Below are 15,056 nucleotides of genomic sequence, written 5' to 3' on the forward strand. Positions count from 1 at the left end.
GCATGGAGCCTGCTTCTCCCTCTGCCTATGTCTCTGCCTCTCTCTCTCTGTGACTATCATAAATAAATAAAAATTAAAAAAAAAACTTGTAAGTAAAACTGTACTTAGTAGGAAAATTACAATCATTAATAAACTGGAAAGGAAGACAAGGAAAATTAATGAGCTAAGTATCCATCTGAAATAGGGAATAGTGAAGTTATCTGCAAATAATAGCAAAGTAAGTTTGAAGAAAGCAGAAGGAAGGAAATATAGTAACAGTAGAATTTCAATACAAATACTCAACAGAGAAAATCTTGTCTTTGAAAAGACAAATAAAAATGAAAAACACTCATATTGATGAAGTGAATCCCCTGGGCATCAGAGTGACTCTTGATTTCGGCTCAGGTCACAAACTCGGGTGTGTGAATGGAGCCACACCTCAGGCTCTTGGTGCTGAATCTGCTTGTCCCTCTTCCTGCTCTCACAGGCACTCTCTCAAAATCTTAAAAAAAAAAAAAAAAAAAAAATCCCCAGGGACACCTGGGTGGCTCAGCAGTTGAGTGGCTGCCTTTGGCTCAGGGCATCGTGATCCTGGAGTTCTGGGATTGAGTCCTACATCAGGTTCCTTGCATGGAGTCTGCTTCTCCCTCTGCCTGTGTCTGCCTCTCTCTTTGTCTCTCATGAATAAATAAATGAAATCCTTAAAAAAAATCCCCAAGTAAATCATATTCAGAGTAAAAGGGGACATAATTTCAGATGCAAGAGATAGAGATTGTAGCTTTCCAGAAATAGAGTAGGTGGTTTGGACCAACCTTTCAACAGAGAATAATTAGAAAAGCTAGAAGAAATATAAAATATTTAATGTAAGGTATAAAAAGATTATGTTTGAAGAGATTGGAAAATTAAGGCAATAGGTAAATTTCAGGACCAAGATCTACAAAAGGAGGGAAGCCAGAAATTGAGCCCACCATTTTAGCCAACTGAATTAAGCAGTATGGTAGAAATGAAAAGTATAGAAAATAAAATAATGTAAATCACTACACTAACATATTGAAGGAAAAATCTAGGGTAATTTCAATAAATGTTGGAAACCATTTTATACAACTGAAAATATATTAATGGAAAAACAGCAAATTTGAGTAGAACTTCCTTAATCCAATAATAGGAATCTACTCCCAAAAAAGAAAAGAAACTCTACAGCAAACATTGTACTTTAATGATGAAACGGTGAATGTATTCTTAAAAAAACAGGAATGAGAGGAGTGCCTATTACATTCACATTTGCATTTAACATTGTACTGAAAGTCTTAGCCAGTGCAGCAATGAAATAAGTATTAAACAAGAACAGAGCATTTGTTTATAGATGTATGATTATCAACAAAACCTAAAGTATAAAACTTACAGATAAAGTATTAAAATAGCAAGATTGATGGATAAATAATTTTAAAAATCCATTGCATTTCCGTACACCAATAACAAACAAGATTTTAAAAGAACATTTACTAGGGACGCCTGGGTGTCCCAGTCGGTTGAGCGTCTGCCTTCGGCTCAGGGTGTGATCCTGGGATCCAGGATCAAGTCCCACATCGGGCTCCTTGCAGGGAGCCTGCTTCTCCCTCTGCCTATGTCTCTGCCTGTCTCATTAATATATAAATAAAATCTTAAAAAAAAGGAAAGGTCTGAAATGAGACAGTACTAAATATCATAAAGGAAAAATTAAGTTTGACTATATCTAACTGGTTTGGTAGGATATATGCCAAACCTTTTGCAGTACATTTTAATAGATATTGATACAGAAATATATAATTTTGCTATATATGACTTTTTTTTTCTAAGTTGCCTCATCTATGCATGTTTTTTCTACAACCAGCTCTTTTATTTAAAAATGTTTTGGGGGCAGCCTGGGTGGCTCAGCGGTTTAGCGCCGCCTTCGGCCCCAGGCCTGATCCTGGAGACCTGGGATCAAGTCCTGCATGGGGCTCCCTGCATGAAGCCTGCTTCTCCCTCTGCCTGTGTCTCTGCCTCTCTCTCTCTCTCTCTCTCTCATGAATAAATAAATAAATATTTTTAAAAAATGATTTGGAAGCACCAGGGTAGGTCGGTGGGTTAGGTGTCTAATTCTTGATTTCTGCTCAGGGGCATGAGATTGAGCCCTGCATTGGGATTCTCTCTCCGTCTTCCTCCGCTTCTCCCCAACTTCACTCCTTAGCTCTCTCTCAGGAGTATGCTCTCTCTCTTTCAAAAAATATATATGTTTTGGAGTTCTTTCATATCCATATGAAACTATCCCTTTCCTTTTAAATGTTGCACCATAGGGGCACTTCAGTGGCTCAGTAATTGAGCAGTCTGCCTCCGGGTCAGGTCATGTCCCCAGTGTCCTGGGATCGAGTCCCATATCGCCGGGACCCTGCTTCTCCCTCTATGTGTCTGTCATTCTCTCTGTGTCTCTCATGAATAAATAGATCTTTTAAAAAATAAAATAAAAATAAATGTTGCATCATATTGCAAAGTATTACATATCATGGCTATATAATCAATCATTCCTCCTTTCATGTACATTTAGGTTACTTTCAGTTCCTCATTATGGTGAAATATATCTTTATATATGCTTCTTTGTATTTATAAATGATTATTTCTTTAGATTAAGTTCCCATAAAAAATTGCTCAGTCAAAAAGTACACACATTAAAAAAAGTTTGATACATCAGGTACTCTCCAAACCTAAGCTGTACCAGTTTATGCTCCACTATAATGTTTGAGAGTACCATTTCCTACTATTGCCAAGAGCAGATAGTTTCAGTTTTTGAGATATTTGCTTCTAACATGAGCAAAAAGAAGTTATTTATTATAGTTTGTGTAATTATAAATAAGTGAATATCAGTAATAAGAGAGTGCTAGAAAACTAAAGAAAAATGTGTCCTTTGCTTTCAGGTCAGTGCTGACTGTTGCTTGTGAACAGACTGAAGTTCTGCTTTTTGACCCTATATCTTCAAAGCACATAAAAACACTTTCTGAAGCTCATGAAGACTGTGTAAATAATATCAGGTTAGTGTTATAGTGAAATTTACAGTGTGACACAAAATATTCTATTTTGAAAGTTAATGAAACTTTGTAATGTTTTGCCCAGCAGTGCTAGATATACATTTGTGAATTGTGAATTTTATCCCTTGTGAAATATATCCCTTTAATTACAAAACTTACTGTTAACCATTTTGGATTAGAATCTTTCTGACATGCATTTTTACTCCCATATGATTTTACCTTTTCTCTTCATATGTCAGGGTCATCATTATGAACCTCAACCATGTACTATGACAATCCTGCAATGTCTTTGGGCTAGTGATCTGTATAGAATTATGACAGTCCCATCACTAGGCTTCTCTCACCCCTAACCCCAAATCCAAACTTTTGAGAGGAAAAAACACATATGCACAGAGAACTTCTTTCTAAAAGCATGTTGGAAACTCCTTAAATTCTCAATAATCTGGGAAGTAAATAACAATTGAACAGCTTGGTGGATTAATATGCAGTCATTAAAATGATGGTCACAGGGACTACATAACAACATGGACAAATGCTTGGGACAATATAGGTTAAAATCATGATAAAAATCGTTAAAAATATGACATGAAGCAGAAGATAAGGAAGTATTTTTCAGTGCTAACATGGGATGGTTTAGAATGAATGGATAATGAATAATTTTCTGTTTTCTAAACTATGTAATAAGATTATATTCCTTTTATAATGATTACTTATAATGTTCAAAAAAAAGAAATGTGGAAATTACTTCTAGTCACGGTGACACCCTGAATTTTGATGTACCTCTATGCTCCAAACACATAGAACAATAGATTAAATAGCACAAAAGATATAGCCAGGCTCTGAAACAACATAAACATTTTTGTGGGCCAGAAGTGGAACACAGACACAAGCTGTTACAGGGCTGAAACCACAAGGCCACTGGGTTTTGAGTCTGGTACTGAAGTGTAGTAGTTTTAGTTCCTGTCAAGAATCAAAAGTACTAAAGTGCTTCATGTGAGGCAGGAACCAGAGCCCTAATTACTACCAAAGCCATGCATTTGGCTAGAATACCTGTCCCATTTGTGAAAGGCCAAAAAAAAGGAAAACAACTATTCACTACCTGAGGCCATGGGTTTTGGCTGATAAGATACAACCTCATGGCCAGGAAATGAATAAAGTTATTACTGAGTCAGTGATTGAATGTATATGTATGATAGCTCCAATATCAGTATAAAACTGGAGGCCTTAATGTCATTATAAGGTCCAATTGTGGATTAGGGGTTTAGAAATTCAAGTGGGGGCAGTTATAAAATCATTAAATAGGAAAGAGAGGAAAAAATAATTAAAAACCTTTCTTACTTTAAAATAAGCCTATAACCAAAATTCTAAAACTCATGAAGACATTTAATATTAATATAAAAATCAACTAAAACAAGCATTTTTTCTGGATGAAATTAATTTTATGGAGTAGTCCAACAAAAACTTTATTTTTAAAAATAAATTATTTATTTTTTTTTGACTAGGTAATACATGCATGTGGTACAAAATTCAAAGGTACAAAAGGGTAAACAGTGAAAAGTAAGTCTGTCTCCCACCTCTGTCCCCTAGCCACCCAGTTCCCCTCCCCAGAGGCAACCACTATTACCAATTTCTTGCTATCCTTTTTGAGATAGTCTCTGCATGTACAAGCATATACACCCACACATACATACACTTTTATATAAATGGTAGCATTCTACATACACAATTATATACCTTGGCTTTTCCCTTTATAACATATTTAGAAATCATTCCATGTTAGTGCCAATGGGATGATCTTATTCTTTTTAACGGCTGCATAGTATTCCATTGATTGGAAGAAACCTTAAAGCATTTTTAGGATGCTCAAAGAAATAAGTTAACTGATACTTTCCATTTAAAGATAACTCAAAATTATGAAACAAAAGAATTGAAACAAGAAACAGGTTAATGTGGAAAAGAAGCAACTACAATTCTTAGAAATTAAAAATGTACTTAGTATAAAAAAATTAAAAGATAGGATAAATTTTATCCTTTATGCCATTGATGAAGGAATTAATGGGTTAAAAAATACTAAGAGTACTTAACTTAAAAGACATTGAGAATTAATTGAGAGATTCCAATGTATATATTTAAGAATTACAGAAAAAGAAGATGCAGAGATTGGTGGAGAGGCAGAGAATTTTAAACATTGAAGAAGTTCCTGAATCTTTGCATCAAAAGTAAACTCTAGAGTGTCAAGTAGGTTAAATAAAGATAAGTTTATCTACATTTAGACAGGTTGTAGTAAAACTCTAGAATATCCAAGATAAGTAGAAAATCTTAAAAGCCACTTAAGTTAGAAGCCAGATTACCTACAGAGGTATAACTTAGCATTATAACAGAAGGCTTCTCATCAGCAACAGTTGATGCTAGGAGATTATGTAGTACCATCTTAAATACTAAGGGAAAATAATGCCCAATGCCTATCATATCCAGGTAAACTATTATCCCATAATGAAGAATTTAATTAGGTGAAATGACAAATGTTATTAATTATTAATAGCAGAAAGATAATAATTTAGGTTTTTGGGGGAAGCATATTTAAAACAAAGTTTAAACTAGAAGTCTAGGTTTATTTTCTACTAGTCAATTAAAAAGAAAAAAACATGAAATTAATTTTTAGTAATGTTTACCCTCGTAGGACTAAAATATTATCATTTCAACATGTAATCATTATAAAATTTTTTGAGATATTTTAGTTTCATTTTTTAAGTAAAATTTTCAAAATCTAGTGTTTTATACTTAGAGTACAACCCAGTTCAGACTGGCCACATATCAAGGACTGAAAAGCCACATGTGGCTGATGGCTACTGAACTGGACAGTATAGCTTTAGATGGTAACAACAAATAGGTTGTGTGTAATATTGTAAGGTTCATGTCATGTTTAGGAAGAAGATAGAAATATTAAGTAATTTTAGACTCTTTCAGAACAATATATAATTAAATATATACAATGAAAAAAACTAAATTAAAGGTAAGTAAAATAGCAGACATACAGTATGTAGCTAGCTTCCAAAGCAGTAGAAGTGGGGGGACAGGGAATATTGAAAGCTTGATTAGTTTTCAGTGGAAGATAGGAAAGCTTAAAAAAGTAAGTAAGTAAATAAATAAATAAATAAATAAATAAAACAAAGGAAAGGAAAGGAATGATAAGTAGAAAACAAGAAATAGAAATAGACCCAGTATATGAGTAGTTCATAGTAAGTATAAATGGATTGACTTCTTTATTAAAAGACACAGAAACAGCAATTTGAACAAAAACAAGAATCATCTGTATATTCCTTAGAGAGATACCACACTAAAAAAACTAATGTAGATTATCCTTATTGGACAGATGGAAGACCAAAGATTTTAATAAGGATAAAGTGTAACAGTACACATTAATAAACGGAAAAATCAACTAAGAACATATAATAATTATGAACTTCTGTATACAACTTGAAATTTGTATATTTCAAAAAACAACAAACCCAAAACAAAGCAGATAAGGAATTACAAGTTTAAATCATAATAAGAGAGAAATTTTAATACATTTCCATCCCAAACTAGTAAATCAAATAGATAAAAATTAAGCTATAAAAGTTTTTTAAATATCTTAGACAACCTTTCTACTAAAAATATAAATGAGGGATAAGATTTTTTTTAATATATTTTTTAATGTAAAGTTGAGCTGATAAGAAAGGAATCCTAGAGACAAAAATGAAGTAGAAGCCAGAATGCAAAGAAATAAACAGGTTCAGCTGGCTTTTACCCTGGCTTTTATCTGCCAAATGCAGGTGACCTTGAGCTTCTCCTTCTGATATGTATAAGGAGTTATAGTGGACAGGAGAGTTAATTCTATGGCCAGTTGAAGATGAGGAGTCTAATAGAAAATTGTACTCCTAAGGGCTATTCTTAACAGCATAACAGTGATCTAGAAACATACCACTTTGTTCATGTAGATCATGACATTGGTAGAGAAGTGTCAGAAAATTTCCTCAGTAAATGTCTAACCACAAGTCAGCATTCATGCATGTGTGGGGCCCAAATTCATACTACCATATGTTCCAAAACCATCTAGCCAGCAATTTAAAATTGGATCTAGGCTGGTAGTACTGCCAGGTACCTGCAAAAACAAATGCAAGTCTTCTCTGAGGAAGAAAACGCAGTAACATAAAGAAGTCAATTCTTTCCAAATTAGTCTATACATTTAGTGCAGTTCTAATCAAAATACCCACCTTTTTTTTTTTTTAACTTGACTTAAAAATTCATATTGAACAGGGAAGTGCCAAGAATATCTTAGACAGTTTTGAAGGAGACTAAATTGGCAGTCTTCCAGATACCAAACAGTCTTAGGACAGGGATAGATTAAGTGCCTAAAGAAATGGGGTAGAACTTCCAGAAACAGACCCATGCATATAGGGAAATTTAATATATGACTGCAGGGGGATTACAAATTGGGGGAGGGGAGGAAAAAAGAGAATTAGTTCTATATATATGAAATAACTACGAGTTAAAGACCTATTTATGAAAGCAAACCTTTAAAGCTTTAGAAGAGATATAGAATATATTTACATTCTAAGTATGAGAAAGGATTTTTTAAGAAAAAAAAAAAAAACATAGATTAAAGGATTGCTAAATTCACCTGCATTAAAATTTAAAACTTCATTCTAACCAAAGACATAAATAACAGTGTGAAAAGATAAGCTATAAGCTGGTGGGAGAAGATATTTTCAGTGCACATAGCCACAGAAGGATTAGTATGCAGAATATATATGACAATTACCCTGGAGCAAAACAGGCAGAGAATCATAGAAGCTAAAATGAGCAATAAATTTGGAAACATTTTCAAACTTCCTAGTTATGAAAATGCAAATAAGAATAAACAATGAAGAAATACTAAGTATTGGCAAAAATGTTGAGAAGTAGAAACTCTAAGACATTGTTGATGGAGTATAATTGGTAAAATTCTTTTGAAGAGCAATTCAGCAATATCTGGCAAAATTGAGGATCAAACAGATTTTTAAGAGATTAAAGCATGCGTAAACAAGGAGCTGTGTAAAGAAGGTTTGTTATAGCATCATTAGTAATACAAGTTGGAAACAAATCTCCATCAAAAGGAAGATAAATTCCAGTATACTCCTACAATGGAATACTATACATCAGTTAAAATAAATGAACTGGAAGCATCAGCATTTGAGATACCTCTCAGAAATTCAAAGTTGAGTCAGAAAAGCAAATTGTAAAGTGAGCTGAACAGTGCGATACCATTTATATAAAGTTTGAAAATATACAAACATAAGTTTGATGAGGGCATGTATTTGTCTGTTCTCTGCTCCCAAGCACCTAGAACTGTGCCTAGCACATAGTGGGTGCTAATTAAATATTTACAGAATAAATTGAATGCAAAACAAAACTATACATTGTTTATGGATACATACTTAGGAACTCATGGTATTAAAAACTTGCATGGGGAGTGACAAATTTTGGATAGTGGTTCCCTCTGGAGAGGGAGGGAGGGGAATGGGATTGGGGAGGGATATTCAGGGTGCTTCAGTTGTGTTTGTAATGTTCAAAAAAATCTGAAAGATAACAATGTTAAATTGAGAAAGCTGGGTGGTGGGTATCACAGGTTTTGTTATATTCTTCATAATTTTCTATATGTTTTTAATATTTTATAACTTAAAATTTTCTATCTCAAAAAAGAAAAGATGTGCTGTTGCCCCTACTCAGAATGATCTCTGACTAATCTGCTATTAGAATTTGTTCTTTATCAATGTCAGCTCTCATTTGCTGCTATCAGTGTATCTGCTTTAGTACTCCACACCTGCAAATTTGAATTCACTTATCTGTTGGTTAGAAAAACGATTTTAAAGCTTTTTTAGAAGGACATATAACTTAAGAGTTTTGCATGAGGATCTGAGGGGTCCTCTGGCAGGAACTTAAGTGTGCATTACTTACTAATAATACTAATTTTAATTTTTTTGAGTGCCTACCATGTGCCAAACCTTTTGTGAAGCACTTTTCATGCAATATTAATTCTCACAGTATCCTGATATTGTACCCATTTTAAGGAATAAAAAATTGAAGCTTAGAGATTTGTCCAACATGGTTAATATGTAGCAAGTGGTGGAGCTGGAATTCATGTTCAGTTCAGTTAGACCACCTCACTGAACTGTTCAGAAATATGGGGATACATTTCCTCCACAGTGATTTTACACATACTTAGTAATGTCTTCTAGTTCATTTCTTAGTTTTTAAGATTTGCTTATCTTGTAAACTAAAAAAAATTCATAGTTGTGAAGAATATTTTCTTTGCTTCATACGGGGAAAATGTGTAATTTAAATTCTTAAGCCCATTACATAGGTTTACTTCTCATTCATGAAGGCTCTGTATGTGGATTTGAGAGTCCATTTAATGATCAAGCCTCCGTCCATTTAATGATCAAGCCTCCAACCTTCAGTTATACATTACAAGGGTAGTTGAGGTTATCATAATATTCACTTTGTGGTATGGCAGTTAAAAAATAGTGCCTATTTAAATATTCCAAGATCTGCTTTTCCCTCCCACTGTCTTTGTTGGTCTTTTCCTGATTGGTATATTTCAAACACTATAATATAAATGCAGTGCTCAACACTGGGAACATGAAATTTCTTATCTTGCAAAGGATTTCACAAAACTCTGAGAGTGACATTAGAAAACTAATCAATGACATGTAAAATCATTGGCAAATGATAGACTAGTTACCAATTAAAGAAAAGGAAAGGACAGAAATGAGGACATGATAGATAGTTCAGAGAATTATATGAATATTTCATGGGACTAAGGAAACGCCCTTGAAATGGATAAAGCCCTTGAAGGTTATATAGAAATGATTCTTTTTAAATTATAGTATAAAACTCAAAGGTGTTATATTTTGCTATCATAATTTCATTGGAAAGATTATGGAGAAAAACTCAAACATTTAATTTTTCTTATTCTAAGAATTTGCATTTAGTTAAATAAATGTAAGGTAAATGTTAAAATTTTTTTATGACTTTTAGTTTTTAAATAAAAACAACACTTTCTTTCCCTTGTATAATGACATGTTGGTACCTGTTTTAAGGAAATTCTATTTCAATTGCTGTTCACCAAGTATCCTCTGATAATGAAGACCTCAGTTTATTCAGATGTCCAGTTTATCCAGAACTGTTAATAGTTATATGTTGGGGTTTGATGGGAACATATGAAGCAGTTTTATATTTCATAAACTCATAGGCTTCAGTGTTTAGAGAGTCTCCTATTTATAAGAGACTATGGAGTTAAAAACACTTTACAGTTATTAACTTACTAGGCTAGACTGAGTTTTAATTTGAGAAGATTAAGCCACATCTCCAAGAATTTGTCTAACACTTTACATTCTCTACATCTGCTTGCTTTAAGATAAGAATTGTTAGTATGTTAACTGGTGTCCTAATCTACATTCTTAATTTTCTATAATTTATCTATTCTCTTCACCAATGATTCTTTAACACCAAGATTTTTAACAGGTAAAAATTTGAGGCAAAATGAGAAAACTAAAGTCAAAGTGTTGAATTTTTCATTAAGGTAAATTTATTCAATTTGAATTATTAGCTTTTGTTCCGAGATTATATTCTTTATACATCATTGGTATTAAAATATTTTTCGTTCAACAATGGTAATTTTTCAGTGGCCCTATTGATAACAATTTTAAAACTGATCCTCTACTTCATTTTATTTTATTTTTTAAAAGATTTTATTTATTTATTTGTTTGACAGAGTCAGAGAGCACAAGCAGGGGGAGCGGCAGGCAGAGGGAGAGGGAGAAGCAGGCCCCTTCCCGCTGCACAAGGAGCCTGACATTGGGCTCAATCTCAGGACCCCAGGATCATGACCTGAGCCAAAGGTAGATGCTTAACCAACTGAGGCATCCAGGCACCCCTCATTTTATTTTTTATGAAAATCCAAGAGTTTTGGAAACTGCCTACCTCAGAGATCTTTCTGAAACTCTAATCAAGTCATTCTCTTGCCTAAAGCCTTCAAGGCAGACCACTGTGGCCTAAAGCAGTATAATGCCACCAGGGTTTTGAATCCATATGTGCATTTTAAGTATTTTCTGTAGACTAAATAAAATATCTTATTTTTTTCCCTAAATTTTTAAAATGTATGAAGATGCTCTATGATGACTATCAGTTTATTTTAAAAGTTTGACTTTCCAGTAGTAGTCTTTTGTCATTGCATATATTTTTTAATCATATAATTCCTGTCAGGAAGTCATTAAAATATATTTATTTTAAAAAGCCTAAAAGTCGGGCAGCCTGGGTGGCTCAGCAGTTTAGTACCGCCTTCAGCCCAGGGTGTGATCCTGCGGACCTGGGGTCGAGTCCCACGTCGGGCTCCCTCCATGGAGCCTGCTTCTCCCTCTCCGTGTCTCTGCCTCTCTCTCTCTCTCTCTCTCTCTCTATCTCATGAATAAATAAATAAAATCTTAAAAAAAAAATCTGTGTGACAGGGCTTAGAGAAATGGGACACTCCTAACTATTGGTGGAACTACATATTGGTGTGTTCTTTTGAGGACAGTTTGGCTGTATGTATCAAAAGCCTTATATTTTTTTAAATCCCTTTTTAGCAAAACATTTTTATGGGAATATACTTAGAAAAATAACTAGGGATGTGATGAATATTTAGCTGTTTTTTTTAGTGTAAACTTTTTTACACTAAATAAAACTATTTTCTAGTTTTTAGTATAAACCGTAGTAAAAAATTGGAAGCAGTATAAACACCCAACACTTGCTTGTTATTTTAAAAAAAGAGAAAAGATTACGGTTCATTCAGTAAATCTGTTCAGCCATTAAGAATCATTTTGTCAATAAATCGTTAACATGGCAAAATATTTATGACATGATATTAGGCTTGAAATAGAAGAATGAGGCTATCAATAACAGTGGTTATTTTTATGGTAGATTTTTTTTCCATTAAAAAATATTTTCCGGGCAGTCCTGGTGGCGCAGCAGTTTAGCGCCGCCTACAGCCCAGGGTGTGATCCTGGATACCCTGGATTGAGTCCCACGTTGGGCTTTCTGCATGGAGCCTGCTTCTCCCTCTGCCTGTGTCTCTGCCTCTCATTCTCTCTCTGTGTCTCTATGAATTAATAAATAAAATATTTAAAAAAATATTTTCAATGGGCATGTATTTATAATTAAGAAATAGTTACTGGGTGGGAGGGTACCTGAATGGCTCAGTTGGTTAAGAGTCTGCCTTCAGCTCAGGTCATGATCCCAGGGTCCTGGGATCGAGCCCGGAGTTGGGCTCCCTGCTCAGTGGGGAGTCTCCTTTTCCCTCCCCCTACTTTGTTCTCTCTCTTGCTCACTCTCTAAAATAAAACCTTAAAAAGAAAAAGCAAAGATCTTTAAAAAAAAGTAGTGATTCAGAATCACTAGAGAATAAATCCATGATGTATTTTCCTCTTATCTCTACTTTTCCACACATAGTACTCTTAACTACTGTTGCCTCTCAGAGTATACCATCCCTCTACATGCCTCTGTACCTTTGCTTATCCCTTGGCCACTTAGTGAGTGCTTGCTTCATCTTTTAAAGTCAGTTCAAATGACACCATTATGAAGTCTTTCCTGACCACCTTTTTCTTTGCTTATTCCACACATTTATTTTGCACAATTATGTATTTACAATTTCTTCTCCACTAGGCAGTAAACTGTCTCACTCTTGCATAATATTTTTAAGTGCTTATTATGTGCCTACCACTGTGTGTGTTGGGTACTACAGATCTAACAATGAACTATGTAGACATTTCCCGTCTTCAAGGAATTTATAGCCTTATAAAGTTATTCCTTACATTGTTTATTAATTGTTGTGACAGAAGTGTAGTGTACTTTGGGAGATTAGAGATTCATAAATCTACCCCAGGGTGGTTAGAGAGGGAAGGCTTCCTGAAGGGGATGATAGCTGAATAATAAAAAGAAAACAAGTGTTAGTTAGGTCAAAGGGTAGGAGAAAGGTGGTTTCAAGTAGCAGAAACAGTTTGTATAAAAGCCTGGAATTTTAAAACTGTGTTAAGTTTTAGGAAGATTGTTGGTATTTGTGGATACTGAGGGTGGTTTCTGATAAATAATTCTATTTAATTTTATCTTGGAGGAAGTTCTAGAATTCATTTCTCTCTGCAAGAGATTAGGAAGTAATGTATAACAGTGTATGTTAGAGAAAGCATCCTAATGTTGAATTAGGCAGAAATTCAAGTGTGGAAAAAAATTTTTTTAATTCAAGTGTGATTAGTCTATTATAAAAAATAATAGTATTTGTATAAAATATATTCTAAGGATTGAGAAATAAGTTTAAAATTAAAAGTTTGAATGATAGAGTATTTTATTGGTGTATCTTGTAATCTTAACTGGTCTTAATAAAATACTGCTAAGTATGATTATTTGGGGGAATGCCTTTGAATTAATAGATTAAAAATATGGCATTTTATTAGCAAATTTTATATGTAAATGCCTTCTAAATAGAAAGACATTACTTGTAGCAAAGTAAATATTTCTCATAATTATGAACCCTTTCTGCTTAACATATCTTCCTCTACAATCAAGTCTTCAAAATCTCCTGTCTCCTATTAAATTCTCTTACCATTTGTGTTTCCTATATAGATTTTTCTTCTTTCTTTCTAGCACTGTTCTCCAAACATCTACCCCTATTTTTAGTTCCAAATAAAAATCAATAATATAAAGCAGTTGGATAAAATTACATTGTGGTCCTCATTAAAACATAGTATCCTTCCCTGTGATTATGTGAATTATGCTTACTGTTTATTGATATCCATATCATTGGGTTTATATAGTTAGTTTGTGGTGCTTTTTGTTCGTTTTCTTGATTAGGTAATACAGAGACTTTCTCAAGTTTTCTTTAACAAGAGATTAAATAAACCAGTTTTTCTTTTCTGCTTTGTAGATTTCTTGATAACCGGCTGTTTGCTACCTGCTCTGATGACACTACAATAGCACTATGGGATCTGAGAAAACTCAACACCAAAGTATGCACTTTACACGGTCACACTAGCTGGGTGAAGAACATCGAATATGATACTAATACAAGACTCTTAGTAACATCAGGATTTGATGGAAATGTCATTATTTGGGACACCAACAGGTTTGTGAATAGGAGACCATGTTAGGATTGTCAACAACAACAAAATTTTTTTAAAGATTTATTTATTTGACAGAGAGACTGAGTGAGCATGTGGAGAGGTGAAGCAGAGGGAGAGGAGAGAGAGAATCTCAAGCAGACTCTACATTTAGCACAGAATCCAGTGTGGGACTCAGTCTTATAACCCCCAGAGATCATGACCTGAGCTGAAATTGAAATCAAGAGTTGGACATTTAACTGACTGAGCCACCCAGGTGCCCCCCAAAAATATTTGTTTAAGATGGGGTAAACAAAGTCAGTGTTTTGTCCTAGCTTTCATATCTCTTTAGGAGAAAGAACCTAACTTTGAGGAAAACAATCAAAAAATGATTCCATTTTTTATTACTTGCACTTAGTCATATAATAAAACTAAAAAATTTGGAGAAAATTATATGGTAAAGAGACCAAGTAGTATTGTTAATGATGAAAACTGGTTTATACATGAGTTTCCTGAATTTAAGGGAAAATATTTTTATTTCTTCTGTGGAACTGAAATATTTTTTATTCCTCAACCTTTCATTTCTAAACCTATTTATTTTGTAATTTTTATACTCTTATTCATGCATTAAAATAATAGTTTCTCAGGTGGAATGGTACTGATCTATAGGGAAACGTTTGGAAATAATGTGTGGTGCAGTTTTGACACTATTGGGAGAAGAAAGGATTTCTACTAGCATTTTACAACAGGGATCAGAGTTTGTAAACATCCTGTATGGGACAGTTTGCACAGTAGACTAGTCCCATCTAAAATGTCAGTAATGCCTCTGTTGTGAAACACTTCAATGAAATGTCTCCTGTAGAGAAATTGATTATTTAAAGAGTTA

The 15,056-nt window shown here is 33.7% G+C and overlaps 1 protein-coding gene across 2 annotated transcripts in view; it reads left to right on the top strand.

Annotated features, from left to right (window-relative positions):
• DCAF10 (DDB1 and CUL4 associated factor 10) overlaps positions 1-15,056 on the top strand; it is a 42,432-nt gene that overhangs the window by 6,682 nt on the left and 20,694 nt on the right. For both annotated transcript variants that reach the window (XR_003129676.3, XM_025431955.3), the window contains exons 2-3: positions 2,910-3,023; positions 13,999-14,196. Coding sequence is in view for 1 of the 2 variants with exons in the window: in XM_025431955.3 (XP_025287740.1) it covers positions 2,910-3,023; positions 13,999-14,196 (312 nt within the window). In the remaining variant the exon portion in view is untranslated. The remainder of the gene's footprint in view (positions 1-2,909; positions 3,024-13,998; positions 14,197-15,056) is intronic.

The sequence above is a fragment of the Canis lupus genome, chromosome 11, assembly GCF_003254725.2.
Source record: "Canis lupus dingo isolate Sandy chromosome 11, ASM325472v2, whole genome shotgun sequence".
Classification (NCBI taxonomy): Eukaryota; Metazoa; Chordata; class Mammalia; order Carnivora; family Canidae; genus Canis; species Canis lupus.